Source organism: Oryctolagus cuniculus, chromosome 15 (assembly GCF_964237555.1).
Source record: "Oryctolagus cuniculus chromosome 15, mOryCun1.1, whole genome shotgun sequence".
Lineage (NCBI taxonomy): Eukaryota > Metazoa > Chordata > Mammalia > Lagomorpha > Leporidae > Oryctolagus > Oryctolagus cuniculus.
The window spans coordinates 8,381,451-8,407,580 of NC_091446.1; the positions used below are offsets into that span (position 1 = coordinate 8,381,451).

The 26,130-nt window shown below is 55.5% G+C and overlaps 2 protein-coding genes across 3 annotated transcripts in view; one reads left to right on the forward strand and one right to left on the reverse strand.

Annotated features, from left to right (window-relative positions):
* The first annotated feature begins 1,751 nt into the window (after positions 1 to 1,751).
* Positions 1,752 to 3,469, forward strand: C15H10orf120 (chromosome 15 C10orf120 homolog). Its single transcript, XM_008270620.3, has 3 exons — positions 1,752 to 1,994; positions 2,180 to 2,255; positions 2,713 to 3,469. Exons 1-3 carry the CDS (start codon positions 1,792 to 1,794, stop codon positions 3,445 to 3,447), a joined length of 1,014 nt encoding a protein of 337 aa, XP_008268842.2. The 5' UTR covers positions 1,752 to 1,791; the 3' UTR covers positions 3,448 to 3,469.
* Positions 3,470 to 8,680: 5,211 nt separating this feature from the next.
* The window catches only part of SPADH (spermadhesin family member), a 33,373-nt gene continuing 15,923 nt past the window's right edge, over positions 8,681 to 26,130 (reverse strand). The window contains exons 10-19 of one of the 2 annotated variants that reach the window (XM_017348629.3): positions 24,242 to 24,377; positions 22,344 to 22,531; positions 20,666 to 20,692; positions 19,193 to 19,328; positions 17,230 to 17,417; positions 16,053 to 16,079; positions 14,029 to 14,164; positions 10,431 to 10,618; positions 9,623 to 9,664; positions 8,681 to 8,925 (exon numbers count right to left, since the gene is read on the reverse strand). In XM_017348629.3, the coding sequence (XP_017204118.2) occupies positions 8,891 to 8,925; positions 9,623 to 9,664; positions 10,431 to 10,618; positions 14,029 to 14,164; positions 16,053 to 16,079; positions 17,230 to 17,417; positions 19,193 to 19,328; positions 20,666 to 20,692; positions 22,344 to 22,531; positions 24,242 to 24,377 (1,103 nt within the window). In that variant the 3' untranslated portion in view covers positions 8,681 to 8,890. Of the gene's footprint in view, positions 8,929 to 9,622; positions 9,665 to 10,430; positions 10,619 to 14,028; positions 14,165 to 16,052; positions 16,080 to 17,229; positions 17,418 to 19,192; positions 19,329 to 20,665; positions 20,693 to 22,343; positions 22,532 to 24,241; positions 24,378 to 26,130 lie in introns of both variants that reach the window. The other variant, XM_008270622.4, reaches the window with a different exon arrangement.

The following is a 26,130-nucleotide window of genomic DNA, read 5'->3' on the forward strand; positions in this document are numbered from 1 at the left end:
GGCGGGCTGTGGCAGATCCACCTCCCCCAGCAACGCTCGACCTCACCTCTCATGACTCGGGATGACTGCATATCGAGTCAGCAGGCTGAGCGTCCACCCTGCGCGAGGCCACAAGCCAGACAACCGTGCTGCAAAGATGAATGAGATGCTGTTTCCAGCAGATGGAGAGACAGACTTACTGGACGATCGAGTCGATCCTTGTTTGGGACTGAGCTGCATAGCATGGTACATGCGGGGTGATGAGGACGTGGACAAAAGGGCAATTACTCTACGAGGAGGTCTTCAGAGCAGGCAATGATTGAGCTGGGCCCCGAGAGACAAGCAAGCTACAAGGGGCCCAGAGGGGCTGAGACATGGAGGCGGGGAGCTGGGGACAACAGCCCAAGAACCATAGGTAGAACAGCTTTGATCAACTAAAAGGAGCTAAGATCGCAGAGGCAGACATAGCACAGAGAAACTAGATGACCAAGTCTTCGTCCTGCTGCTAGAAGTCTAGGCCGTGTCCACTGTGCCGAATCAGAAAGTGAGGCCAAAGTTTGAGGGTGAGGGGAAGAGAGCGTTTAATCTGCCAGTGGATGAGGCTACAGCAGCAGACCGGGGGTCTCGGACGCTGCCAGCCCACACAGGAGGCCTTCTGAGGCTTCTAAGGAGTGTGACGGGGAGGCTGGCTGCTGAGGTCGCGACTCACACAGTCGGGGGTGGGTTGCTAGGTGCTGACGCCAGCGGCGGGTCTAACAACAGGGCATTTTCTCCGTCTCAGTAATCAACACAGTTCCTTGAGAAACGCGCTTGGGGCTTGACCTTATCACGGTGAGTTCTGCACAGCTGAGCAGCTGCAAAGCATCGGGGTCTGCAAGAGGCAAACTGCTGTGCTGAGTCCAGGGCTCCGTTAACCAGGAGGCAGCGCACTGGGCACGCAGTCCATGCTCCAGGCCCTGTTGCAGTCCTCTGGGCGTGCTCATGGCGCGAGTCCAGGTGACTCTGAACTCCAGCTGATTTCCCGAGGCCAGTTTCTGGAGTTCACAAGCGAGCGTTATTTATCTGTTGAATTGAAGACACTCTAGTTAGTCAACAGGCTCAGCAGCTAGCTTCTGTCCTTCAGGATGTAAAAAGGAAAGAAAGATGTATTCAGTGCGGTTCCAATCCCTTTAGAACTGAGCAGTCAGTGGGGAGAAGGGGGTGGTTTGTGGCAGATCAAGCCGCCATCTGCAATGCAGGCAACCCCTGTGGGCACTGGTTCAAGTCCTGGCTGCTCTACTTCCAATCCAGTTTCCTGCTAATAGCCTGGAAAAGCACCCAAAGATGACCCAAGTCCTGGGGCCCCTGACACCAATGTGAGAGACCCAGAAGAAGCTCCTGGCTCCGGGCTTCAGACCGGCCCAGCTCCAGCAGTTGTAGCCATTTGGGGAGCAAACCAGGAGATGGAAGATCTAACTCTCTCTCTCTCTCTCTCTCTCTCTCTCTCTCTCTCTCTAAACTCTGCCTTAGGATAAATAAATAGATCATTTTCTAAGACACTGTGCATTCCCCGGGGCCTTCTAAGCAGCAGTGACGTGCTGAAGTGACCTCCCGGCCACACTCTCCGGCCGCTCTTCCTCTGGACTCCAACATGCTAGGACTGAGGTAGCGTGTGTCCTTCTCCCCCGGACACCACCTGATGCCTTAAACTCAGACCTCACAATAGCTCCCAAGTAGGCCAGTTGTGATGCCACGCGTGATTGTGACCGGCCCCTGGGTTTGTGCTCAGCTGTCTGGGTGTTAACACCTCCCGTCTGAGCTCACTGCCAGGGTATGATCAGAGAATGGGAGGGTGGCAGTCCGCCTGGGAAAGCGAGGGCTCCAGACCCAGGGGCCCAAGAAAGGAAGCCTGCGGAAGGGAACTCCGTCAAGAAGGGTGGCAGATCCGCCAGGCAGCACAGCACCAGCACTTGCTTCTCTCGGGATAAAGACGCTCTGTGTGGCCAAGACAAGCCCTCCCTGGCTTTCCCATTGGGGTGAGTGTGCCCTGTGCTTCTCATTCACCCCTATCAGAGCAAGGCCTGGAAGAGGAGCTCACAGGCGGCCTCAGAGACCCTCGGCCTGGCTCACACAGAATCCCCCTTTGTGGGTGCTCCCGCCCAGAGACGGGGCCCAGAGAGCCCCTTCCTGGGGTTCTAATGCCCGCCTTTCTGCCTCCCAGGTTATGGAACCAATTCTGCCAGGCAGACCCACGCATTACCTTCGGGAAATACTCCTCCTTGGAGAAAGAGATCCTGGTAAGTGCCCTGCAGGTGCACCCAGAGCGGCCTCGCAGAAGCCAGCCAGATATAGCCAGGGGGGAGCCAAAAGGTCAAAACCGACTCTCAACAGAGAATTAATTCTCTCCTGCAGTGGATTCAGGTTGGCCCAGCCTTCTAGTGGCTTCCACAGTCGACTACTCTCTTACTGAAAAGTCCTAGTTAGGATTATAACTAAGTGATAACTAGCGGTAAAAACTGTGCTCCTGTCTTGCATTTATGCTGTCCTGTTGAAGTCTCACTGTGACCCAAAAAACCGATCAACTTCTTTAGAACGCATAGAGGGTGAGACGAGAGCCAGGATTTGAACCCAGGCTTGGCTGACCCCAAGGGTATGCTCATCGTGGGGGGAGGACCTACCACTATCTAATACTTTGTTTGAGTGCCTCCCACCCCTGCACCATGGAGGTTGTAACCACCCCCTTCCCGTTGCCAGCGTCTAGGCGGCACTCACACCGCAGCAACGAGAAAGTTCCTGGTTCACAAGCAAGAGGAAGAACAGAAAATGCTCAGGGAGCTACAGCTGCTGTCTCCAGACTACGCCCAGGCAATGGAATGCAACCGACGCTGTCCCATTCCTTGTCTGGCACGTGGCCCCCCAGAAAAAGTATGGACAGCACGGGTGGTCGTGTCCCCCGAGGAGTTCACAATGCCCCAGCGCGAGAAGATCACCATCTACAAGCACATTGAAAGGATGCAGCTGGCCCGAGCCCTGAGAAATAAGCAGCTTTTAAGCTACGTTGAAAGGCTCAGGGGCTCCTCCGTCCTCTCCGGAGCGGTCCTGAGTCCAACAGCAAAGGACAAAGCCCGACGAGAGCAGGGCAGCTACGGCAAGGCCAAGCCGGAAGGCGAAGAGGCGGGGCCCAGAAGCCCCAGGAAGCAGGAGATGCAGGTGAACGTGGTTTTCAAGTCAGAAGAACCCAAGAAATGTTTTGTGTGCCAGCCAAAGGCTTGCAAATCATTCTTCCCCAGAATGAAAGCAGAAAGAACCATGGCGGGCCAAACGAATCGGAACCTTGTGCCCTTAGCGGAGTTCCCCGGAGACCTCATGCTCATGAACCAGGATTTCGTGTCGCGGGGCATCAACCCCTGTGATGTGACCCGGACCTGCTCCCTAGAGGAAGAGCGCTTGTGGAATGGGCACGCTGGCAGGGCTGCTCCTTATAATTAAAGTTCTATTTACCCCCAGGGAACCAGGGGCAGGGGTGTTGTTAGCCCTTCCAGCCTGGCCCCAGGCTGCTTGTCACTCTGTCTTCTTTTGGGACCTTGCCTTCCCCTGCTCCAAGGTAACGCGTACCTGCTGAGGCCCTCAGCTCGCACCCTCACCACTTCTCACCCACTCCCGCTGGGGCCTGAACCACTTACCTATTTTTGTGAAATGAACCTCCCTAGAATACAGTAGTGTCCAACAACTGCCGTGAATCCAGCTGGGAATTCTAGGCTCAGCCGGGTGGTTCTCCTGGTCTCGCCGGGTTCTTCTTGTGCTAGCTGTCGACTGCAGGCCCATCGAGGGGCTGTCCTCCCGGGAGCTGATAGCCAACCGCTCGCTCCACAGAGCTCACTCTGCCCCATGCTTGCTTCCTCCGGTTTTGTCCACAGGGCCATTGCGAGATCTGGGAGTGGAACTTTGCGAGGCCCTCTTGAGACCAGAGCTCAGGACGGGAACACCTTTGCTCATTCTGATGGGACAAAGCAAGATGAGGGCCAGCCCCAATGCAAGGGTGAGTCAGGGGACTTCATCTCTGGGCAGGAGGCCACACAGCAAGAGGCAGAGACACAGGGAAGTCCAGTTTGAATTGCTGTTGTAGTCAGTCTACCACGGAGCCCTTGGAGCTGGGACCACCTGTAGTCCAGACGGAAGGAGTGGGCTGCCTAACCCTGTAAGTCAAAGGTCTGCTCCACGCTCCTACTTCCTGCGTGGCACAGAGCTTCTGCCTCAGGGTGCACAGCCAGCTCTTTCCAGCCTTCTCCCTTCAATACAGTCAGGAGATCCCTGCACACACAATTCCTCTGGGGATGTCAGGAGAAGGTGTTAGAAGTCTCCCAGGTGGGAGGCCCAGGAGACAGCAGCCAGGCCAGCAGACAGCACCAGAAATTGTGCCATTGTTTCTCGCTTATGCTTGACCATCGACAAGGAAAGAGCTGGTCCTTGCAGAGGTGCTATGAATTATGGGAGGAAAGAAGTTGAAGCCAGAAGTTGGCTGGCCTCTTCCCTGTGCACTGCCCCCTCTAAATGCACCACACTCACACACACACGTGCACACTCACACACGTACATACACACTCGCACACGCACACACTCACATGCACACTCACACACATACTCAACACATGCGCAGACACACACGTGTGCACACACGCACACACGCTCTCACACAAGCACACTCACACACACAAGCACACTCAACACACGCACGGGCACACACACACATACATACACACTCGCACGCACACGCTCTCACACAAGCACACTCAACACACACGCGGGCACACACACACGCACACACATGCATGCACACACACAGCCTTGGAAGCCTGCACTTCGGACAGCGCTTGGATGCCCACAGATGCGCTCACACCTGCTCAGAGCCACACTCACGGCCGTGGTGTCAGAATTTCAGGGCTAGCACTGACTGCGGCGGATCCGAAGCACAACGTGGAAGCTGGCTATGTCGGTCCACGCCCCTTTCCTCCATCGGCCTCGGTAATCAAGACAGGAGCCAGCTGGCTACTGGCCATGGCCCAAGGCAGCTCTTCCAGATGGTGGCTCGTCCCCAGAGGCAAGGACATTTTCTTGATCCCGGACTACTCAGTGAAAGAATAAGGTGTCCATTAAATTGTGGACCGTGGGTTGTGGGGACAAGAGAGCCTCAGCTGGATGGGGAAGTGGGTCCTCGGACCGAATCTGAGTTTCTGGTATGGACGAAGGATGGGCAGGGCAGCACTTGGTGGGGTCTGGAACGAACAAGGGGTTTGTTTCTCCATTGAGAGAAAAACTTGACCCTGAGTCCACATTCAGGACCAGAGGCACACCACCTGCATTCACTGTCTGCATCTGAAGTCACAGCAGCCCTTGGTCAACCACACTCTGTCCTCGCAGCACCTTGCACAGCTGGGAAGGCACTGAACTTGCCCAGGGGGACCTACAGCTGCTGGGACAAGGCCAGGTTCCTTTCTGGATGGATTTTTCACAGTCAGTTCTTTCCGCACCACAGCTCCTCTCCAAGCAGAAGGAGAATCGTCAGCACGAGGCTCCCCTCTCCCATGTTCTGGGGTAACTGCACCGAGCACCTGCCAGAGTTAGGTGAGGGCACTTAGGAGTTACCCCGTTAGTAGCTGCTGAGGTCATGCGTGATCCTGGGAACCGCAGTGTTCCAAAACCATCAGTGGATTCTGAGTGCAGGATCAGCACACACCAAGGACACGGCCAACTTTTCAACTGACGCAACGTTAGAGATTTGGAGGGGCTGGTGCTATGGCACTGCACGTTAGAGCCACAGCCGGCAGTGCCAGCATTCCTTATGGACGCTGGTTCGAGTCCCAGCTGTTCAGCTTCTGATCCAGCTTCCTGCTAATGCACCTGGGAAAGCAGCAGAGGACGGCCCAAGTGCTTGAGTCCCTGCAGCCACGTGGGAGACCCAGAAGAAGCTCCTGGCTCCTGACTTTGGCCTGGCCTACTCTGGTCATTGAGGCCATTTGGGAAGTGAACCAGTGGATGGAAGATCTCTCTATCTCTCTCTCTTTCTCTGTAAACCTGCCTTTCACATACATAAATAGATCTTAGAAAAAAGAAATTTGGAAGGAAGAATACTATTTTTGAGTCTTTTTTTAAAATTTATTTTATTTATTTGAAAGAGTTACTGAGAGAGAGAGAGAGAGAGAGAGAGAAAGGTCTTCCATCAACTGGTTCACTCCCAAAATGGCCGCAACTGCTGGAGCTGTGCCGATCCGAAGCCAGGAGCCAGGAGCTTCCTCCTGGTCTCCCACATGGGTGCAGGGGCCCAAGGACTTGGGCCATCCTCCACTGCTTTCCCAGGCCACAGCAGAGAGCTGGACTGGAAGTGGAGCAGCTGGGACTCAAAACGGCTCCAATGTAGGATGTGGGTGCCCCAAGCAGCAGCTTAGCCCCCTGTGCTGTAACACCTGCCCTGAGTTTCTGTTGTGCTAAACCTTCCAGTTTGTGGTGCTTTGTGACAGTAGCCTAGGGCACCTAGAAAAACCTTCCGTGCTTCCTGTTGCACTAAACAGTCCAAACTCCTAATCTTGGCCTACCAAGTCTCACCTGGTTCAGCTCCGACCCTTTCTCTGCTCGCCCCTACTCCTGGTCCTCACTCACTCGCTCGCTCATGCCCACTGGACTTCTTGCAGACCCTTGAACACACCCAGCTCGCTGCTGCCAGAGACCTTCTGTGCTTGCAGGAAAGCTCTTTCCTCAGATGGCTTCTTCCTCGGATTAAATGTCATGGCTTAATCTGGCTCCATCAGCAAGTTGGAACAAACGGTCCTGGGTGAGCGCCCCACCCTAGTGGGGAGAAAGCAGCACCGTGGTTGCAGGGGTTGGTCAGCACAGTGTCCCAAGAGGGCAGGATATCTGATGGGCGAAGCCAGTTTCCTCCTTCCCTTGCTGGGCTCAGCCTCCAACAATCGTGTTCAGCTTCTCGCCACTTCCCTTGTTCCTTCTCTGTTACCACCCACCTCGTCCAGCTTCCCAAAGGATTCAGTAGTAAGAAGGTTAAAACTCAAGTTCAGGAGCCGACGCTGTGCACAGGGGGTTAAGTCGCCATCTGCATTGCCGGCATCTCATCTGGGCACAGGTTTGAATCCCGGATGCCCCGCTTCGGATCCAGCTCCCTGCTAATGCGCCTGGGGACGCAGAAGATGGCCCAAGGGCTTGACCTCTGCACCCATGCAGGAGACCCAGTAGAAACTCCTGGCACCTGGCTTCGGCCTGGCCCAGCCTAGGCCATTGCAGCCATCTGGAGAGTGAACTAGCGGATAGAAGATCTCCCTCTGCCTCTCCCTCTCCCTCACAACCTAGATTCTTCCCTGTACATTTCAAGACAGAAACCAGAGGCTCGAGTGAGTCTTCGTAGTCCCTTTGAACAGCTAACACAGGAGCCACGGGGCAGTCAAGATCTACAAGCCGCCAGTCTGAAGGGGTCAGATGAGAGGATGAGAGAGAGCACCAACCTCCCAGCTGTGCTGCAGGCTCCACTGCCCTCGGCTCACAAACCACCCCGGCTGCTCTCCTAAATCCCTTCAGTTTCGCTCCAAGGACCTAAAATGTGTTTCTGTTACTTGCAACCAAAATGACTTTAACCTAATAATAGCCAATAATTTTTCTCTGCATTCAGTCGACCTACAAGGGGTGGCTTGTAGGAACGGAAAAAGATACATTGACTTTATATGGAAATAGGTAGAGATCAGTATTGGCTCTGCTTCTTGCCCACGTCATTATTCCATGGAATAACGTGAGACGCTGGAGTCAGACTTGGTGACCCATGTGTTGGGTCACCAACAGAATAACAATAGCCATTGTGTTCATTAAAACAGGGAACTTCCATCCTGAGGAAAAGGGTGTTTTCCCAGGGACCCCACAGACGTGCTCCACTCGACAGGAGCTCCAGGCACCGTCAAAGCCTCCAATGTGAACCACAGAGCAGCCGGAGGAGGCCGTGGCCGGCCAGCGAGGAGTGAAGCAGGTCAGATCCACCACAGACGTGCAGGAAGCATAGGCTTCTCGCACGCGCACACACACACACACACACACACACACCCCGAGGACAGGGCATTCAACGTGCACACGGTGGGCACGTCCGCATCACGCGTCAGCCAACGCAGAACTGTCGGTCTTACGGAGTGGAGCACAGGGTCATGAGCGTGAGGGGCACAGTGAGAAAGCCCTCTTCCCCACGCCTCACGGCTAAGACCTCAGACAGGCCCCAGCCGGCTGTGTCCACGCGATGCTTGCTCACACCTGCCCCCATGCAGCATCGCAAAGCATGGCTGACCCCCGTGTGCTCATCCCACGGTGCGGCTTTGTGTGTTGCTCCCTGCAGAGCTTCGTAAGGGACCCACAGGCGCACCAGTTACATTTTTTTACCATTGGGAATCAGGGGCAATTCTGCAGCACCCCCTCACCCACTTTACCATCAGCCTCATTGCCAGGGCGGAGCGGTTACAGCCAGCGCCGGGGCGTTGGTGCGTGCACATGGGCTTTTCCCAGGGTCGGGGAGAGACAGCAGATGGGCAGCGCTCCTGCCCCCAGCCGGTCTCACACAGGGGAAAATCCACCTTATTTTAACACGGGTCACAGGGGACTTCACGTCTGCTCTCAGCGATGCCTGAAGCTTCAACTCCAGGATCCGAGGAGATAAAAGATTAAAAAAGAATAAGAATCCGGATTGAGCTGAAGAGACGCTTTATTGGGAAGGACCGTGGCAATGCATAGCTCTGCAGCCCAGAGACGGCAGGTGTCGGGGCAGGGAGGGGGGAGGTTTTGTTCCCCAGGGAGGAGGCAGGGGCTGGCAGGACTCGGGATGTAGGGGTGAGCAGGAGGCTCCATCAGATAGTCCAGGGAGCGTTTCCAAGCAGCCAGCGACTTCCAGAAGGTTCTACAGAGGGTGGTTCTGCGTGGCGGCTCCTTTTTCTGCTGGTTGAAAAGAAGGGCAGGAAAGCAGCTGAATTGTTGTTTGCCTGATGGGTTTAGCGAGGAGTCTATTCTCACTCGGAAGTGGGAAAGCAGTTCTTTGAAGAGAAGAAGGGGAATTTGGGGGGCTGTGGCTGGGTTGCTCTAGAAAATGAGGGGTCATGTGGGGAAGGGTGGCAGGCAGCAAGGCGTCCCCCAGAGCGCACGGTGGTTTCTGGGACCGCCCAGGGCTCAGGGGCAGCCAGCACTGCGGGGTGTCCAGGGTCCAACATTTAACATCAGCCACAACCCGAGGGAGCCCCGCCCTGCTGTGACCACCTCCTCCCCCTGCTCCGGATCCCACACGGGGCAGCCTCTCGGCTCTGCAGACTCCAGGCCTTCCCAGGAGCCGTTGGGGGCCCTGGGACTCAGGCTCTATGGAGATGCGTCCTCCTGGGAGGACAGGAGGGTGCGGGACCCCCCGGGGCTGTGCCGGGGTGGGGTGGGGGCGGTCAGCAGTGGTGTTCGCTGAATGCCCCTAGAAGGAAGGAAGGCCTTGCTCAGCTGCACGGGAGGAGGGCTGGGGCTATGAGACTGGAGCTGAGGGCAAGGCACAGCTGACACCGTCTGGGCCAGGACACTTTCTGGTGCATGCAGTTCCCAGGGAGCCTGCGAGACCAACGCCCAGAGGCGCACAGCGAATATTCGCCACCCATACCTTTCTTCTTTGCCGGGACGTGAATTACTGCTGAAGTCTTGCCTAGAGAGGAACACAAAGCGAAGCTGAAGTTCCCGGTGGATGGGGGATGGGGAAGGGACAAGGAGGAGCCTGGACATGAACGGACCAAGCCGAGCAGAGAGAGGCGGAGGCGTCGCTGTCCCGTCCCAGGCAGCAGTGCCAGCTCACACGAGGCAGCTGTGGCTCTCAGCACCCAAAGGCCAGCCTCTCTCCCCTTGTGTCTGCCGCCTCTCAGAGTGGGGGGGGTGCCTGGCTGCAGGCGCTGGGGGAGCCGTGAGCGCCGACTGAGGGGCCAGGCTGCAGCCACTGTCCGCGCCGAGTGAGGGGCCCACGCCCTGGCTCTGACACTAAGAGCCCCGTCACTGAGCAGTCCTCCACTTCTGGACAAAAGAAGAGAGTCATTCTCGACAATTCTCCCTGAACCTTGCGCCCTGAAAATCCTGTAATGAGACCGTGATCGATCTAATGTCGGAGGAAGCTGATTGAATACAAATTCCCAATGAGCAGAAGTCAGCCATCTCTATTTACGCGTGCTATGTCCTTTCTGGCGCCCAAGGCTGGCATCTGTGAGGTACACAGCCATGCGTGCAAGCCTGTTGAAAGGTGGGCATGGGACCTGTCCATAAATTCCAGACCTGAGATGTCTCTGCGGCACGTCTCTCAGCCCACAGTGGACCACAAGAACCTCCACTCAACCTTGGTTCCACAGGCACACAACCATGCCACGACCCAGAGTCGGGTGGGGGAGGGAAGCGTTAGCAGATCCCCCACCCCCCCACACCCCTACCTTTCGAAGAGCGATAGAAATAGGCGTCCATGAGAGTGACGGGAGAGGCGGGATTTCCGGAGTAGGAGACCAGCAGGTGATTGTAGGCTGGTTGGTAGATGAAGGAGATGTCCTGGCAGACTTTGCCGAGTGAATACAGCCCGAGAGGTCCGTCCAGCACAGCTGCCTCTCGGCTCACACAAGACATGCTGTCGGGCAGAAGAAAGGTCCGGCATCAGCCTCTGGACTCATCCTGGAGCCCGATGCGAAGTGCCAGGCCGGTGTGGACGAGGGAAGCAACGTCTTCAGTTCTGAACAGAGACAGTCAGGCGGGCACCTCCCAGCACGTCGGGCGCCCTCCCTCCCCCGGCTGCAGGTGGCTTCCACCCCCCACCCCGGTGCCGTGCCTGTGGCTCTGGGCTCCCACACAGGAATTTAGGGACCAGGCTGTGTTGCAGGCCTCTGGAAGCGGGGCAGGAAGCAGCAGGGGTGGGCTTCCCAGGCCAGGGCCGCTGTGTGAGGACGGGAAGCTGCTGACCGTGTCGCTCTGTGGCTCTGACTCCCCCTGTCCCGCGGATAGGGTGTGAATGGGACCTGCAAGGCCCAGCAGCCTAGGCCTGCCCATCTGTCTGTGGGCACAGGGAGGGAGGGCAGGCCTCTCCACCCAGTAAGAGACAAGGCACACGAGCCACGCTCTCACCGCCAAGGCCCCTGCACTGACCCCTCACCCCACCCTCCCTCGGGCCCCAGCTCATCTCACGCACACAGCAGAGGAGCTGGGGCCTCCATGGGGTCTAACAAGGCTGCTGGGACACGTGACACAGGCACTCACGTACGTTTGCTTCAATCCCGGCCTCCCTCACTGGCTCCCTCGGTGCTGGGGACAGTCAGACCCCAAAGCCGTCTGAAAAGCACTAAGGGTCCGGCCAGGGCTGACTCCGGGTTAGAGGTGACTCAGGAGATGCCCGTCTGTCTGCTCCTTCTCCGCCCAGCCCTGGTCTCCTCCACCACTCAAACTCTTCCAAAAGACAGGAGAGGCCAGAACGCTTCATAGCTCGAGCTGTGAGGCTGCTGTTATGTTGATATCATGAAAACACTAAAGACTGGGCCGGCGCCGCGGCTCACTAGGCTAATCCTCCGCCTTGCGGCGCCGGCACACCAGGTTCTAGTCCCGGTCAGGGCACCGGATTCTGTCCCGGTTGCCCCTCTTCCAGGCCAGCTCTCTGCTGTGGCCCGGGAGTGCAGTGGAGGATGGCCCAAGTGCTTGGGCCCTGCACCCCATGGGAGACCAGGAAAAGCACCTGGCTCCTGCCTTCGGATCAGCGCGGTGAGCCGGCCATGGCGGCCATTGGAGGGTGAACCAACGGCAAAGGAAGACCTTTCTCTCTGTCTCTCTCTCTCTCACTGTTCACTCTACCTGTCAAAAAATAAATAAATAAATAACACTAAAGACTGAGTTCCCATTTGAATGTAGAAGCAAAAATAGCCAACAACACGACAGCGAGCCTTATGCAGCAGCGTATAAGAAAGACTACACACACGAGCTAGTGAAATTTATCCCAGGAGCACGAGGGGAGGTCAGGATACGAAAGTCAATCAGTGTTATGGATTACATTCATAGGAAAAAACCTTTAAAAATCACCAAAATAGATGCAGGACAAGATTCTAAACCTTTCAAGGATGAACACCAGCAAACTAAGGACAGAATGAACTTCCTGAACACAGCGAGGAGCTTGCATGAAAAGCCACAGGCAGCCTCACACTCAATGGTGTCTAAAACTAAGACCACTGATCTCACTCAACCTCTCTGGAATAAATCTCTCAGAAATAAGATAAGGATGTCTGCATTCGCCATTGCTCTTCAACATGAGGGGGGAAATCCTTGCCATAGCCAAGAGAGGAAAAAAGACATCAACTCAAAAAGGAGAAATAAACCTATCCCTCTTTGTAAAAGCCATGATTCTATTTAAAGAAAATAAAAAAGAATCCACACACACCCAAAAAAACCCAACTAGCACTAATGAAAAAATTCAATAAAGTTGCATGACACTAGATCAACACACTACAATCAGTTGGTTTTTGCACTTGACCAATGAAAAATTCAGAAGGAAATTAAGAAAATAAGATTATTTCTGGGAGCCAAGGAGGTCTCCAGATTCAAGGCACTCTGTCAAAATCATGATGGCTTTATTTATTCATTTATTTATTGCAGAAACCAAAAAGCTGTTCCCCAAACTCATAGGAGACAGCATAGGGACCCAAATATCTAACTGACTTTCAAAACTAAAAACAAAGTTGGACATTTGTAATATCAAAACTTACTATGAACTACAGTAACCAGAATTGCATAGAGCTAGAATCAAGGGATATGTTACTACATCTGAACCCGTGGAATGGAATGAAGAATTCAGCAATGAACACAAATTTCTAATTCCTGTGGTCAATGGGATTTTTTTTTTACTGGATACCAAGGCCATTTGTTAGAAAAAAATTAGTCTCTTCAATAAATGGAGGGGAGTGGACCAGCAAATGGAAGACTCTCTCTCTCTCTCTGCCTCTCTTCTCTCTGCATAACACTGACTTTCAAATAAATAAATAAATAAATCTTTTTCAAAAAAGATGACTCATTGTGGAATCCGTGTTCTGTCCAGTGGTTAAGACGCCATGACCCACGCTGGAGTACCTGGCTTAATTCCTGGCTCTGGCTCCTGACTTCAGGCAGCTTCCTGTTAACGCAGACCTGGGGAGCAGTGCTGATGCCCAAAGCGACTGTTGCAGCTGCCAGGTGGGCTGAGGTGGGCTGAGGGTCTGTGGGCCCCGCAGACGTAGGCAGAACATGTGGCACAAGCAGGCTGCGAGCTGTGGCTGGTTCCCAGACCTGCTGGCATCTCCCCCAGTAGAGCCTCCTGCTCAGTATGTGGGTCTGAATCACAGCTTCAGTTAAGTCAGCATCTTCCACCCAGAGCTGGAAGGGGGCTGAGCCCATAAGGGGAATCAGGCTGTCTCCAAGAGCCCCCCACTGTCTCCATGAGCCCCAAGCCAATCAGTCTACAGTATGCAGAAACCCCGTCCAATGGGCACCCCCACAGAATGACCCAGTGAAAAGATGACGATGCATTAAAACCCCGGGCACCTCCTGAAAGCCAGCGTCCCATTCACAGCCCTCCGTCTGCTCTCCTCTCGGGCCAGACGCTCTACTGTCGCTTTGCAAACCAAAATAAAGTGAATGCTTCTTTCTGCAAATCATTCCCGGCTTCTTATTTCTATACTAAGCTGAGGAAACGAACCCACGAAACGCGCTCCAGTGACAACTGTGTTCCTGCCAACCTTGTGGGAGACCCGGATTCCATTCCTGGCTCCCGGTTTCAGCCCTGCCTGGTGCAGGCATTTGGAGAGTGAACCAACGAACAGGTTCTCTCGCCCCCTGCCCGTTGCCCTCTGCCTCTCAAATAAATAAATATTTTTTTAAAAAATTAACTAGATAATATTTGCACATAAACTGAATTAGAAAGAGCCAGATTGTGTTTCTGCTGTGTGAAGGGTTGCATGGAGCATGAACTGTGAGATGTCGGCATGGACCACAAAACCGGTGAACGCACCCCAAATCCGGCATACTCACTTGCCGATGGGCTGTGCCACCAGGGCCTGCGTTGTCAGCTGCATGTGGACGCTCCAGACACAGACAATTCGGGGCCCGTAGGTGCCGACCAGTCCGTCTGAGGAATGTGCGAGGTGGTCCCCGCAGTCATCATGCCCTGCAGGCACACGGAGGGGTCCCAGGTGGGCCCAGGCCTCGGAGGGGGCCACGCCACTCCGAGGCCCCCACTTCTCAGAGCCAGCAGAAAGCGTGGCAAGGATGCCCAGAGTTTGATGATGCCACGAGAGCAGGGCTGTGCTGCTTTACGCTTCCCACCTATTGGAAGGAACTCATACCCACTGTGTCGGACACTGTCTCCTCCCCACCGAAACCTACTTTATCATCAATCCCGTGGCCGGAGTGTGGAGCAGAGCACTGGCACAGGTACAGCTCTGTCTCCCTGAAGGTGGTTCCGGGGACACCTGGGAAGTAGCAAACAGGCGGCTCCCCGCCCCGAGGGCCCAACCCCGGCACAGCGCAGATGACCTGTGGGGTTCCAGCACCCTGCCTGCCGAAGCCTCAGGCTCCAAACAGGAAAGTACCATGGAAATGGCACCTTCCTTGAGCCAAGTGTCGCTAAAACCGCTTGCCCCATACCTAGCACCTCCGCGTCACTAGGAACAAACCAATCACCAGGCGCCTGCGTCCCAGGGGAGCCTCTCCCGCCTCCAACCGCCTCCTCCCACTGCTCATACTCCATCTTCTTGCAACACTCTCCTTCCTGACATTGAGGACGGAGCAGCCCCTCAGCCCTGCAGGCTCCGGCGTCCAGAGGCGGCATCTGGGACACAGGCTGAGGGGGGAGGCGGCTCCTGCCCCTGCCTGGGGAGGCTGGCAGGAGTCACAGTGGGGGTGCAGATGAGGGTCAGGGAGGGGAATAAGAGGCTGGGGAGGGGGGATCTGGGGACGGTGAAAGCTGAGGCCGATGATCAAGTGCAGACACAACGCATTTCTGGACAAGAACGTGTCCCGGGAACACGAGCCTCAGGTGAGTCATTTGGGCTCCAATTCTAAAGCATATTCTCAGGTCGGTGCTGTGGCGTAGTATGCTAGGCCTCTGCCTGTAGTGCTGGTATCCCCTGTGGGCGCTGGTTCAGGTCCCGGCTGCTCCTCTTCTTCATTTATTTTTTAAGATTTATTTATTTATTTGAGTTACACACAGAGAGAAGGAGTGGCAGAGAGAGAGAGAGAGAGAGAGAGAGAGAGAGAGAAAGAGAGGTCTTCTAACCACTGGTTCACTCCTCCATTGGCTGCAACGGTTGGAGCTGTGCCAATCCAAAGGCAGGAGCCAGGAGCTTCTTCGGGTCTCCCACTACCCGCTACACCACAGCACTGGCCCTGCTCCTCTGCTGGCCCAGCTCTCTGCTTATGGCTTGGCAAAGTAGTGGAAGATGAGCCAAGTGCTTGGGCACCTACACCCACGTGGGAGACCTTGAGGAAGCTCCTGGTTCCTGGCTTCAGCTGGGCTCAGCCCTGGCCATTGTAGCCATTTGGGGAGTGAACCAGTGGATGGAAGACCTTTCTCTCTGTCTGTAGCTATACCTTTCAAATAAATAAATAAAATCTTAAATTTTTTTTTTAAAAAAAGAAATAAGGCTAAGGCTGGTGCTGTGACATAGTGGGTCTTAAAGCCACTGCCTGCAGCACCAGCATCTCATATGGGCGCCAGTTCAAGTCCTGGCTGCTCCACTTCCCATCCAGCTCTCTGCTATGGCCTGGGAAAGCAGTAGAAGATGGCCCATGTCCTTGGGCCCCTGCACCTGCGTGGGAGACCAGGAAGAAGCTCCTGGCTTCGGATTGGCGCAGCTCCAGCCATTGCAGCCAACTTGGGAGTGAACCAGTGGATGGAAGACCTCTCTCTCTCTCTCTCTCTCTCTGCCTCTCCTTCTCTGTGTGTGTTACTCTGACTTTCACGTAAAATAAATAAATCTTTCTTTTTTTTTTAAAGTAAGGCACGTTCTCAATACGAGGAAAGGAGTGTGGTGACATAATAACTCCAGATTTACCTTTTTTCCTTATTGACTCAATTGTCTCTGCAAAGACACAAAGAGAAAGCAAATGAGAAGCTGAAGGCAGGACGGCGGCCCAGAGCACACTGTGCATGGGAGCCTGCACACAGGGAGGGGTGGTGTCCCTGTCCCCATACCCGGGAGCAGCCCTGGGACACACGGAGGAAGGGCGGAAGGAGGGTGCAGCACCCAGCACCCACTCGGTCAGCATTTCCTCCACTCCCCTCTGCGCAGCCACCCTCAGGACAGGCGGCTCTGACCAGCACGACCCCCGGTCTTGGGTCAGCTGGAACTTGGGCAATCTGAACTCCGGGAAACTCCACAGTTCAGGATGAACCAGGAAAGCCAGACACGCTGACTGCGACCCAAGCGTTTCTCGTGCGTTTTTTTTAATGACTTCACTGATCAGTGTTACATTCTGGTAAAGCCAACAGAGTACAGTTTTCTTGTGAGGAGCCACCAGCCATCTTAGTTGCTGGAAATTCCCCAGCCAAAGAGACCTGAGTGGGAAGCTGGTGCCAAGTGGGCTGAATGCGGTGCCCTGGCCTCCCTTGGCTGACTCAGCCTGTGAAATGACAGGTGACCCGGCTCCAGAATCTGGGGACCTTGGGATACAGCCTCAGGTTCCTCATCGGGAAAGGGATGCAAAGAACTCCACCCACCGGGAGCTCTTCTCAGGATGGAAGTAGACAGAGAGCGTCTCAAGGACAGGGTCACAAACGCTGAGCTACCATGGCTCCCTGGAGTTACCACTGTGGCCTAGTTCAGGTCACAGCTGAAAAGTAAGGAAACTAAGTTCACCTACAGGCACCTGGCAGCCAGGTCCCCGGACTGAGCCTGGGACTCCGGTCATCCCCCTTGGCCTTGAGTCTGGCTGGACCCGCTCGGATTGCAGACCAATGGCAGATGGAAAGGAAGCCAGGACTCAGGCATTGTCCAGGGCCCCTGGGGTGGGGAACGGCACACCGAGCTCCCTGCTTTCTGGGGGCCGCAGGGACAGAGCCTACCCCGGAGCCGGACTCAAGCAGCGACTGAAAAGGGCGGACTAGGGCGCGCTTTTCTTCTCCAAAATGTCTGAGCTGCAGGTCACCACCCCCACCCATCCACGCGCGGTCACCCCGGCAGAAGTCGGATGAAAGACAAGGGATTCGGAAGGAACGCCTCCCCCACCTACCTGGGGATTCACCAAAGAGATGGACGTCGAAGAGAGTGGGCTGGGGGCTGGAACGGCTGGAGTAGGATAGGGTCATGCGGTTCAGAGAGGTCTGGTACGCTAAAGACATAGTTTGACAAATCGTCCCAAGGGAATTGGAGCCGAACGGTTTATCTAGGATTTCCCACTGCTCACTGTCGCAGGTGAGGCTGTCGGGCAGAGGGAAGGGCGGGGATCAGCACCCGCAATCGTGTGCCCCCTCCAGGGAGCTGCCCGACCCCAGCGGCTGGCAACCAGATGGAACCAGCTTCCCCTCCAGAGGGGACAGACCAGATGAGGACAGGGTGGGGGGGGGGGGAGTGGATCAGACATTCCTGCCAAGAGCGTTCAGCCTCTGAGCCCTCCCACGCCTGGAAGGCCTCCCCCTACCTGGGCCGCAGGTGCCTCCCAGACCCCCAGCAAGCCCTGCCTGTGGCGCTGCGGGTCTCAGAAACCTGCTCTCAGCCCCACAAGCGTCAGCATGCAGCCAGCGCAGTGGTGAGTGTCGCAGGGCCACACGCGTCTGTGCCAGGCTGAGAGCGCGCGGACGTGAGTGTGTGGCTCTCACTCCCTGGCTTCTGCCTCCCTGTCCCCACCTGCCGACACCTGGTTCAGTGCACAGCCTAGATGAGTGTCCATGTGCACTCAAGGAGAGACAGCATGTGTGTGGGGTTGCTGCCCATCTGCTGGCCTTCCCCACCCCTGTCACCACCTCAGAAGGCCCGTCTGCTCTTCGCACCTGCCCCTGGGCCTCAAACCCTCCAAGCCCCCGGCTCTACCCATGCTCCCAGGAGAGAGGCGGGAGGCGATCTGGGTTAAGACGATACACAGGGGACATCGACCAGAACACACACACACACAGCTGTCTTTATACTAGGCTTGCTCTTAGCCCAGCCCGAGTCCTTCCTTGGAGCCAAAGACAGTCATATCTAAGATCAATATTTGGAAAAGACAGAAGGACAATACGGGGATGCTTCGGAGGAGACCCCTGGTGCAAGGCTTCTGTCACCCCTGGCCTGGCTGTCCCCTGGGTGTTCTTGTCCCCCAAGACAGGATCTCAGCACGATGCCCTTCTCCGAAATCACAGGCACAGCCTGGGTAGACATTCTAAACCTTGTTTTTGAGACAGTGGCTTCTAAGTTGCCTTTCAAATCACAGAGGGCCTAATGGCCTAACAGTGGTCCCACTCTCAGCAGGTTTAGACAGGAAAAGAGGACTTGGTCCCACGCATTTCATCATCTGTCTCGTCCACCATGGGGGCTGACTGTGGTTTAGGCTGGGGCTGATGGAAATGTGGGTCCCCTGCTGAACTCTGCTGCATTTTGCTGGTTCACTGGCTGTGTCTCCTTGGCTTCATGCCTGCAGCCATTCATCCTCCCTGTCAATCATCGCGTCACTCATTCAAGAAATACCCCTTCTGCTCAAAGCCAGAGCTCCCATTCCAGCAGATGTAAAATAAATAAGCGAGGAAAACTTCACGCTTTGTGTTCCAAGTAGAGATTTGCACAGGATTTCAGAGAGGGGAGAAGGGAGAGATTTGCCCACCTGGGAGGGAGTCAAGAGGGCTTTATGGAAGACTTGGAAAATACAAGTCTGGGACTCGAAGCAGAGGGCCGGTGAGCCTGGTAGGGATGGAAGGATGCATGCTGGGAAGAGGGCAAAGTGGGTGCTGCTACAAGCTCAGGGTGCTGCGGCTCAGCTCAGAAAGGGGGCCTGGGACAGAAGTCAGAGAGGAGCCACCCTGGAGTCAGGCTGTGAGGATGCTGCAGTCAGCAGAGGAGAGGAGCCCTCAGTCAGAAGGCGGGGCTTCCTGCAGGGAGTGAACACACAGCCAGCGTGTTCTGGCGGCTGTGCTGGGTGGGGGAAGGGCGCACGGGGCCAGGCCACGCTGGAGATCATCCCTGAACACCACACAGGGTCAGAGAAAGCTCCCGCCTGCACTCACTTAAGGAAAGACGCGTGCTGGTTGCCTCGCTGCGTGGGCTTTATGACCAGGGTCCAGATGCAGGGCGAGGTCCTCGTCCGGGAAAGCGTGGACCTGCCCCACAGGTCTATGAAGTGGTTCTCACATTCCCTGGGATCTACAGACAGAAGGAACGGACATGCAGGACCCGCAGGGCGGCACCTGCGTCCCTGGTGGGGCCCCAGCCTCGTTCGTTCTCCTCACTTTTCAGTTTCAAGGACAATGGGTGGTGTGGGTGACCCGAGAGTGAGGATCCCATAGATGCTGCCTTTGCTTCCTCTTCTCAGAGGTGTTAAGCAGTCCATGCTTAGATTTAAAAGTGCAATGGGGTGGGGCCGGCACTGTGGCATAGCAGGTAAAGTCGTCGCCTGCAGTGCCGGTATCCCATATGGGCACTGGTTCTAGTCTCGGCCTCTCCACTTCTGATCCAGCTCTCTGCTGTGGCCTGGGAAAGCAGCAGAAGAAGGCCCAGGTGCTTGGGTCCTGCACCTGCATGGGAGACCCGGAAGAAGCTCCTGGCTCCTGGCTTCGGATAAGCACAGCTCCAGCTGTTGTGGCCATTTGAGGAGTGAACCAGCGGTTGGAAGATCTCTCTCTCTCTCTTTCTCTCTCCCTCTCTCCTTCTCTCTCTGTGTAACTCTGCCTTTCAAATAAATAGATAAATCTTTAAAAGAAAGAAAAGCACAATGGGCAGCAGAGGAGCACTAACAGCCCCTCCTAAAACGTGCTGTCTGAGGAACCACATTTCCAGGCGGGAGAGCCGGGAGCCAGCAGGGTGTCCCATTTGTGGTTGTTGGGATCTTTCCCTGGTGCAGGCCAGACAGACAGCAAATAGCCAGCTGCCTGCCTAAGCAGAGGCCCCCCCCCTCAGAGAATCCCTCCTTCCCTAAATCCCCACCCTCACAGCGGTAGCTCACTCTCTGACCGCCTACACAGAGCTGTCCTCAGCAGTCTTCCGGGATCCAGCGGGCTCCTGTTTGTTAAGCTCCTTTCTGTATTCAGCACGCCCTGAGCACCAAGCACACCCCTGCGTGCCCAGGGTGCCCCCTCCCCTGCAACAAGCTCCTCCCACTACACGCCCTCGCTCCTCCTGCAAACACTGTCACTGCTCACGCTGCGGGTGGAGCAGGCGTTCAGAGGAGGCTCCTGGGGGACAGGTCCTGTCCCTGCCAAGTGAGGCTGTGCAGAGGTCAGGGTGAGGGTCCCTGGGCTGGGCAGGAGTCCCCCGTGGGATGGGTTTGAGGAACAGGGAGGGGAGTCCTGCCGGGATGGGGACAGGGACTCAGGGGCTGTGGGAGCGGAAGCAGATGTTCACACTCAGCACCACTGAGTTGTTTTGGCCAGGAACACAGTCCCTGTCCGTGGGCTTCCGAGGGAGCCACGGGGCGCTGAGCTCAGAGGCGCACAGTGCCTGTGTGAGGGCGGGGAAGGGGCGGGGATGGCGTGCACACTTACCGCTTCCCTCTGGCAACGTGGGCACCTCTGCAAGAGACAGAGAAGGAAATGAGAAGCTGACGTTGCTGTGCGATCAAGCAGGAGGAGTTCGTTAGGAGCTGGCCAGAGAGGAGGCGGCATCACTGTCCCACCCCACACCGCAGTCCAGGGTCACCCTCGACTTAGGAGCTGGCCAGAGGAGGCGGCATCACTGTCCCACCCCAGACCACAGTCCAGGGCCACTGGAGGAGGGACAGAAGGTTCGGCTCTCACACTCGACAATCAGCTCACTCACGGCTCTCTCCTTCTTTGTCCATTTTAATCAATTCACGTCCAGCCTTCCTACTTGGCACCAACATTCAGAAAAGAACTCTGACCAGGGTGACCAATTTGCCCTGGTGTACCCAGCAGTCTGACACTCCAGCATTGAAATCTCGCCTTCTAGAAAATTCAGTCCTTGATAATGCGGAACAACCAGCAACCTGAGCATTTCTCATTGTGAATGATCACTGAGACCAATTTTATGTTGGAGGAAAACAACTGAATAAAATTTCTCTGAAAAGAGAGAGAGAGATTTAAGAAAGTTTCAGTATTTTAGAAACTTGAGTTAGGGACTAAGAGACCTGGACACAACCGCAGGGCAGTCTCTGGTGTCCCGGTTCTGCGGCTCCTCCGACGATGAGGTGGGCGGGAGCCCAGCTTAGATCCTAGGGGCCGGGAGCCTGAGCTCTAGGCATCTCAGCTGTGTGCCTCGGGACGGGTTCCTTACTCCCCCTGAGCACCCCCACCCTGCGAAACCCCAGCCACATAAGGTGACCGTCAAAGTGAAATTTGAAAACTTTCCTGAATTTTTTTAAAGGAGTATATAAAGGAGGAAGAATGCTAACTGACTGCTACCATGTCTAATCGCTACAATGTTTCTATCCCCAAGTAATGAATGGGGAAAACAAAATCCAAAAGGGTGCGGTGACTTGTCTAAGGCAGCAGGTCAGATGCTGTAGCACTTGAAATTGTTACGTCCTTGGCTCCTGGTGGCCAGAGCTTGACTGGACTATTCTAATCAAAGGCCATCAGCAAGCCACCGGAAGCCAGGAGCCAACTGCTAATGTTGCATTATTTGATCTTGAGGGTTCATCAAAATTTCTGGAACTGTATACAGTACATCACATGCCTATAGTGTGATTTTTAACTTTGGGCATCTACTTCTATATTACATGTCTACCCACAGACATAAATACAATTACATATATGAGAATGAACATATACATTTTATGTAGTATGTGCATCACACATGTACACATTATGCAAAGTACATGACACAGCATGAATAAATACACTAGCAACTTCTAAGTGACTTGCACCACCTCGGACGATGTACCACTGTCAATACAGTGGGAAGTTACATTTCCTACTAATTCGCACATCCCACTCATCGGGACAAAGGGGGCGCTTCTGAGTTTTCATGGTGGGTCTGCCCATCCACAGAGCCTGGGCAGGTGGGAATGCAGGGTCCACACATCCACAGAAGGGAAGACCGATGTACCCGCTGGGAGGGGTCGCCGGCCCACACTGACTCTCACTCAGCGAGCGGTGGCCACTAGAACACTGGCTGGACTGCGTTCATCAGTTGCAGGAACGGCCACGCGCACGTCATGTCAGCAGGCCAGGAGGCAGAAACAGGCCAGGATCTCCCACGTACCTTCTGGGTCACTGTAGTAATATGCCTCGAAGAAAGAGGACGGTCCCGAGCGCTTAGTCGAGTATTTGACTGTCATGGTGTTGGAGTTGGACTGGTAGACGAGTGAGAAGCCCTGACAAATTCTCCCAAGGGAAGTGGCATCCGGGGTCCCAGCCAGGATTTCCACGTGCTCATTCTCACAGGTGAGGCTGGTGGGGCAGCGGGAACGCGGGCATCAGCATTGGGAATCATCCCTCCCCCAACAGGCAGCCTCCCCCACCAGCGGTCAGAGCCAAGTCACCCCCGTGGCATTCATGAGAACGGCAAGGCCAAGTGTGAGCTAGGGAAGAAAACTTCTGAACAGATGACAGTCACCCGGGCGCCTCCCCCCACCCCAGGTTGCCGGTGGCTTCCACTCTCCTGGGAAGCCCCGCCTGCGGCTCTGGGGCGCCCACACAGGAATCTGAAGCCCAGGAACCTGCTGTGCCTCTGTCCTCCGCATCCCAGCCAAAGCTTAGCCACTCTGACCTGGGACAGGGCCCCCGTCTCCATCTAGTAAGAGACAAACTGTACGTGGGCTGCTCTCGTCCTGGGAGCCCCCCGCCCCTACTTCTCCCACCCCTCCTCCTCTCTTCACCCCTAGCACATCTCATGCCCTCAGAGATGTCAGAGCCTCTCTGGGGTAAGACAAGGTTGGGGGACAGCCCGCCGGGATACACTGGGCTCCCATTAGACTACGATGGCCCAATCTGAGTACAGCGAAGGGCAGATCACAACCAAAACATAAAAAACACTCTGAACAAAACACACCGTACAGGGAACTACAGAACCGCCTCTCCTCTGACCCATGAGCCGTGCTGCCATTAACGCCCACGGGTTGCTCTGTGGTCTTCTCCCTGTCTCCCTGTCCGGGCGTCCTCAGCTACCCTGGAGCGTAGGTTACGTAGGTGGCCTATGGTATGTTTTCAAGGGTTTTGGCCCAAGGGCCAATCCAGAGGGAGAGAAGACACTGTCACCCAGATTCCATCATCTGTCTCTCCCGCCATTGTACTTGATCTGATCCTGATGGAAATATGGCTTCCAGGAAGAAAATCGGTGGAGCTCTCCCTAGGACGGCCCCCATGTTCTGCGTCTTGCACACTCTCTGCCTGCCTTGCTGCTTAACACCACAAGGTCCGACGCAGCACGAGCCCTGGCACTCTTGAACGTTCAGCCTCCAGAACACTGGCAACTCCCTGTTCTTTAAAGCTTACCCGGCCACAGGCAGGTGCAGTGACAGAGAACAGACGGGGACATGCACTCATTCATTCATTCATTCATTCATTCAAGAAATCCAGCCGGAACCTGAGTTAGTGCTCCACTCGTGGTAGAGCAAACAAATAAATAAGCACATGATACTAACTAAATTGTGCCTAGGGATTTCCACAAGGTAATTGATGGGGTGCAAGGTGAGAGAGCCCTGTGTAGCTGGGAAGGAGCCAGGAAGACCTGGGAGAATTAACCCTCGAGCTTGCTCAGGACCCACGGAGGATCCTAGACGAGGCAGGGGTCAGTGGATGCACTCCAGGCAGAGGGGATGGCGTGGGCTCGGGCACAGAGCCGCCCCACAGTCCGGTGTGTCCAGGAATCCCAATGGGCTGTGGCTGCACCCCGACAGAGACCAAGAAAGAAGTGAACAGAAGAGAGGGGAGCTCCGGGACCAGATCACCGAGGAGTTTTCCAAAGCTGTGCCAAGGCCAGGCACGTTTCCCGGAAGACAAGAAACCCTCACTGGAAGATTTCAGCGGAGAGTGAGAAACGGGTCAGACTGTGTTTTAGACACACGTGGCCCATGAGCAGAGGTGACCCCGAGAGACCACGCTGGGAATCGTCCCTGAAAACTCCAACTTCGGCCAAGAAGACGCGTCTGGAGCACTCACTTGAGGGCAGGAAACGCCAGAGAGACTCTCCGACCTGGCTTCACCTTGATGACCCAGACACAGGAGGCTTTGTACCCGGGAAGGTGGATCAGCCGGCCCCAGAGATCCGTGAGGTGGCCCCCGCATGTCTCAGTCTCTGCAAACAGAAGGCAGGAACCCAGGGCAGCTCCCCCTGTGGAGGGGCTGGCTCACGGCTGACCCCACCACTACTGGTCCCCCTGAACCTACAGCTGGGAAACGGATCCCATTGACAAGCAGCCTGGTGATCCCGCACCTAACTGTGCCCCCTCTGCGTGCTCTCTCGTGGACTTTCGCTGCCCGTGCCTATGTGCATGGGGACTTTTGACAAGCAGGAAGTGGGAGAAATTTAACTCCTCTCCCTAAACATTCTTCAACATCAGCCACACTACCAGCTGGGAAACAGAACATCGTCAGCACCAGTGCCTGCTTCGTGCCTCCTCCGTCCCTTTTCCTAGATCAGAGAGGCAGCAAACCGACGGCTCTCCTGCTCCAAGAGCAGCCTAATTCCTTGTGCAGACGGGAATCCACCTGTGGGAAAGATGGCCACCACTATGGTGGAGCCACGAAGCTCCAGGCTCCCACACAGGGAATGAGGAGGAAAACGCGCCTCCCACCAGCAATCCGATGTGCTCGGGTTTACAAACGTCTCAGCCCATGTGCAGCACCTTCTATCCCTGGGAAAACCACCAATCGACAGGTGCCTGCACCTCCCTGCCCTCCCACTGCCTCCTCCTGCTACGCCGCTGCCTTTTCCTGCTCCTTTTTGACACTGAAGATGGAGCAGCCGCTCAGCTCTGCAGGCTCCAGGCTTTGGAGGGAAGGCCCCGGGCTCCGGGGCACAGGCTCTGTGGACAGGCGGCTCATCTCTGCCTAGTGAGACCGTGTGGGTGGGTAGAGGAGGACCACCCCGAGCCCACTAGGGCAGAGCTGATAGGACTGGGTGCATGCGCATGGGGTGGACCCCCGAGGGTCCCACGTCGTGTCTGGGCCCCTCAGATGCTCCCACCAGGCCCCAGGGTACAGAGCCAGGGGTTCTCAGAGGTCCACGAGGAGGAGCCCTCCCCTCCACGCCCTTCAGTGCAGCCCCTGGCGCACGTGGCCCCTGCTGTTCAGGGCAGCCTGCTCCAGCCGCCCCACTCTGCCCCCCTGGGCTGCCAGGCTCCAGCCCAGCTCACTGGGAAGCCTCCTTGGATCACTCCAGCTGGGGAGGAAGCATCCAGGCCCTCCATGTCTGCCGCTCCACCGCTGCCTGGGGGAGAGTCCTGGGCCATTTTTCCCTACGTTGCTCTGAGACTTTTGTGAGTGGGTTTCAGTCCTCATCAGAAAGATAAGCCTCTTAGAGAAAGACTGTGCATCCTACCACTGCCTGCATCACAAGTGACCAACCAAAATGTATACATGCTGCACCAGGCTCTAACCACAAAGTGCCATGACCCTCTATCTGTCTGTCTGTCTGTCTATCTATCTATCTATCTATCTATCCATCCATCCATCTATCCATCTAATCTATCTGTCCATATATCTATCTTTCTATCTATCCATCCTCTAACTGGGCTTTTATATAGAATGTGTGTGCCACAAACTGTGAATACTCTATACAAGAGGTATTACTATATACTGTATATAAATACATTAGAAGATGCCAGAGAGGTACACAGAAGAGCAACACGGAGAAAATATTCTCTTTTCTGAGGGATACACACCCCAACTCCCAGATACAGGCACAGTTCCTACATACCGTGGGTACCTGCACAGAAGGGCTGGTTGTGGTTGAGATGAACCATGCCTGTGGCCATGGATGTTTCTGTAAACACTAGCCCTGGGACTCACCCACTCCCCCTCACACAGGGGCAACCCAGCAGCTTTAT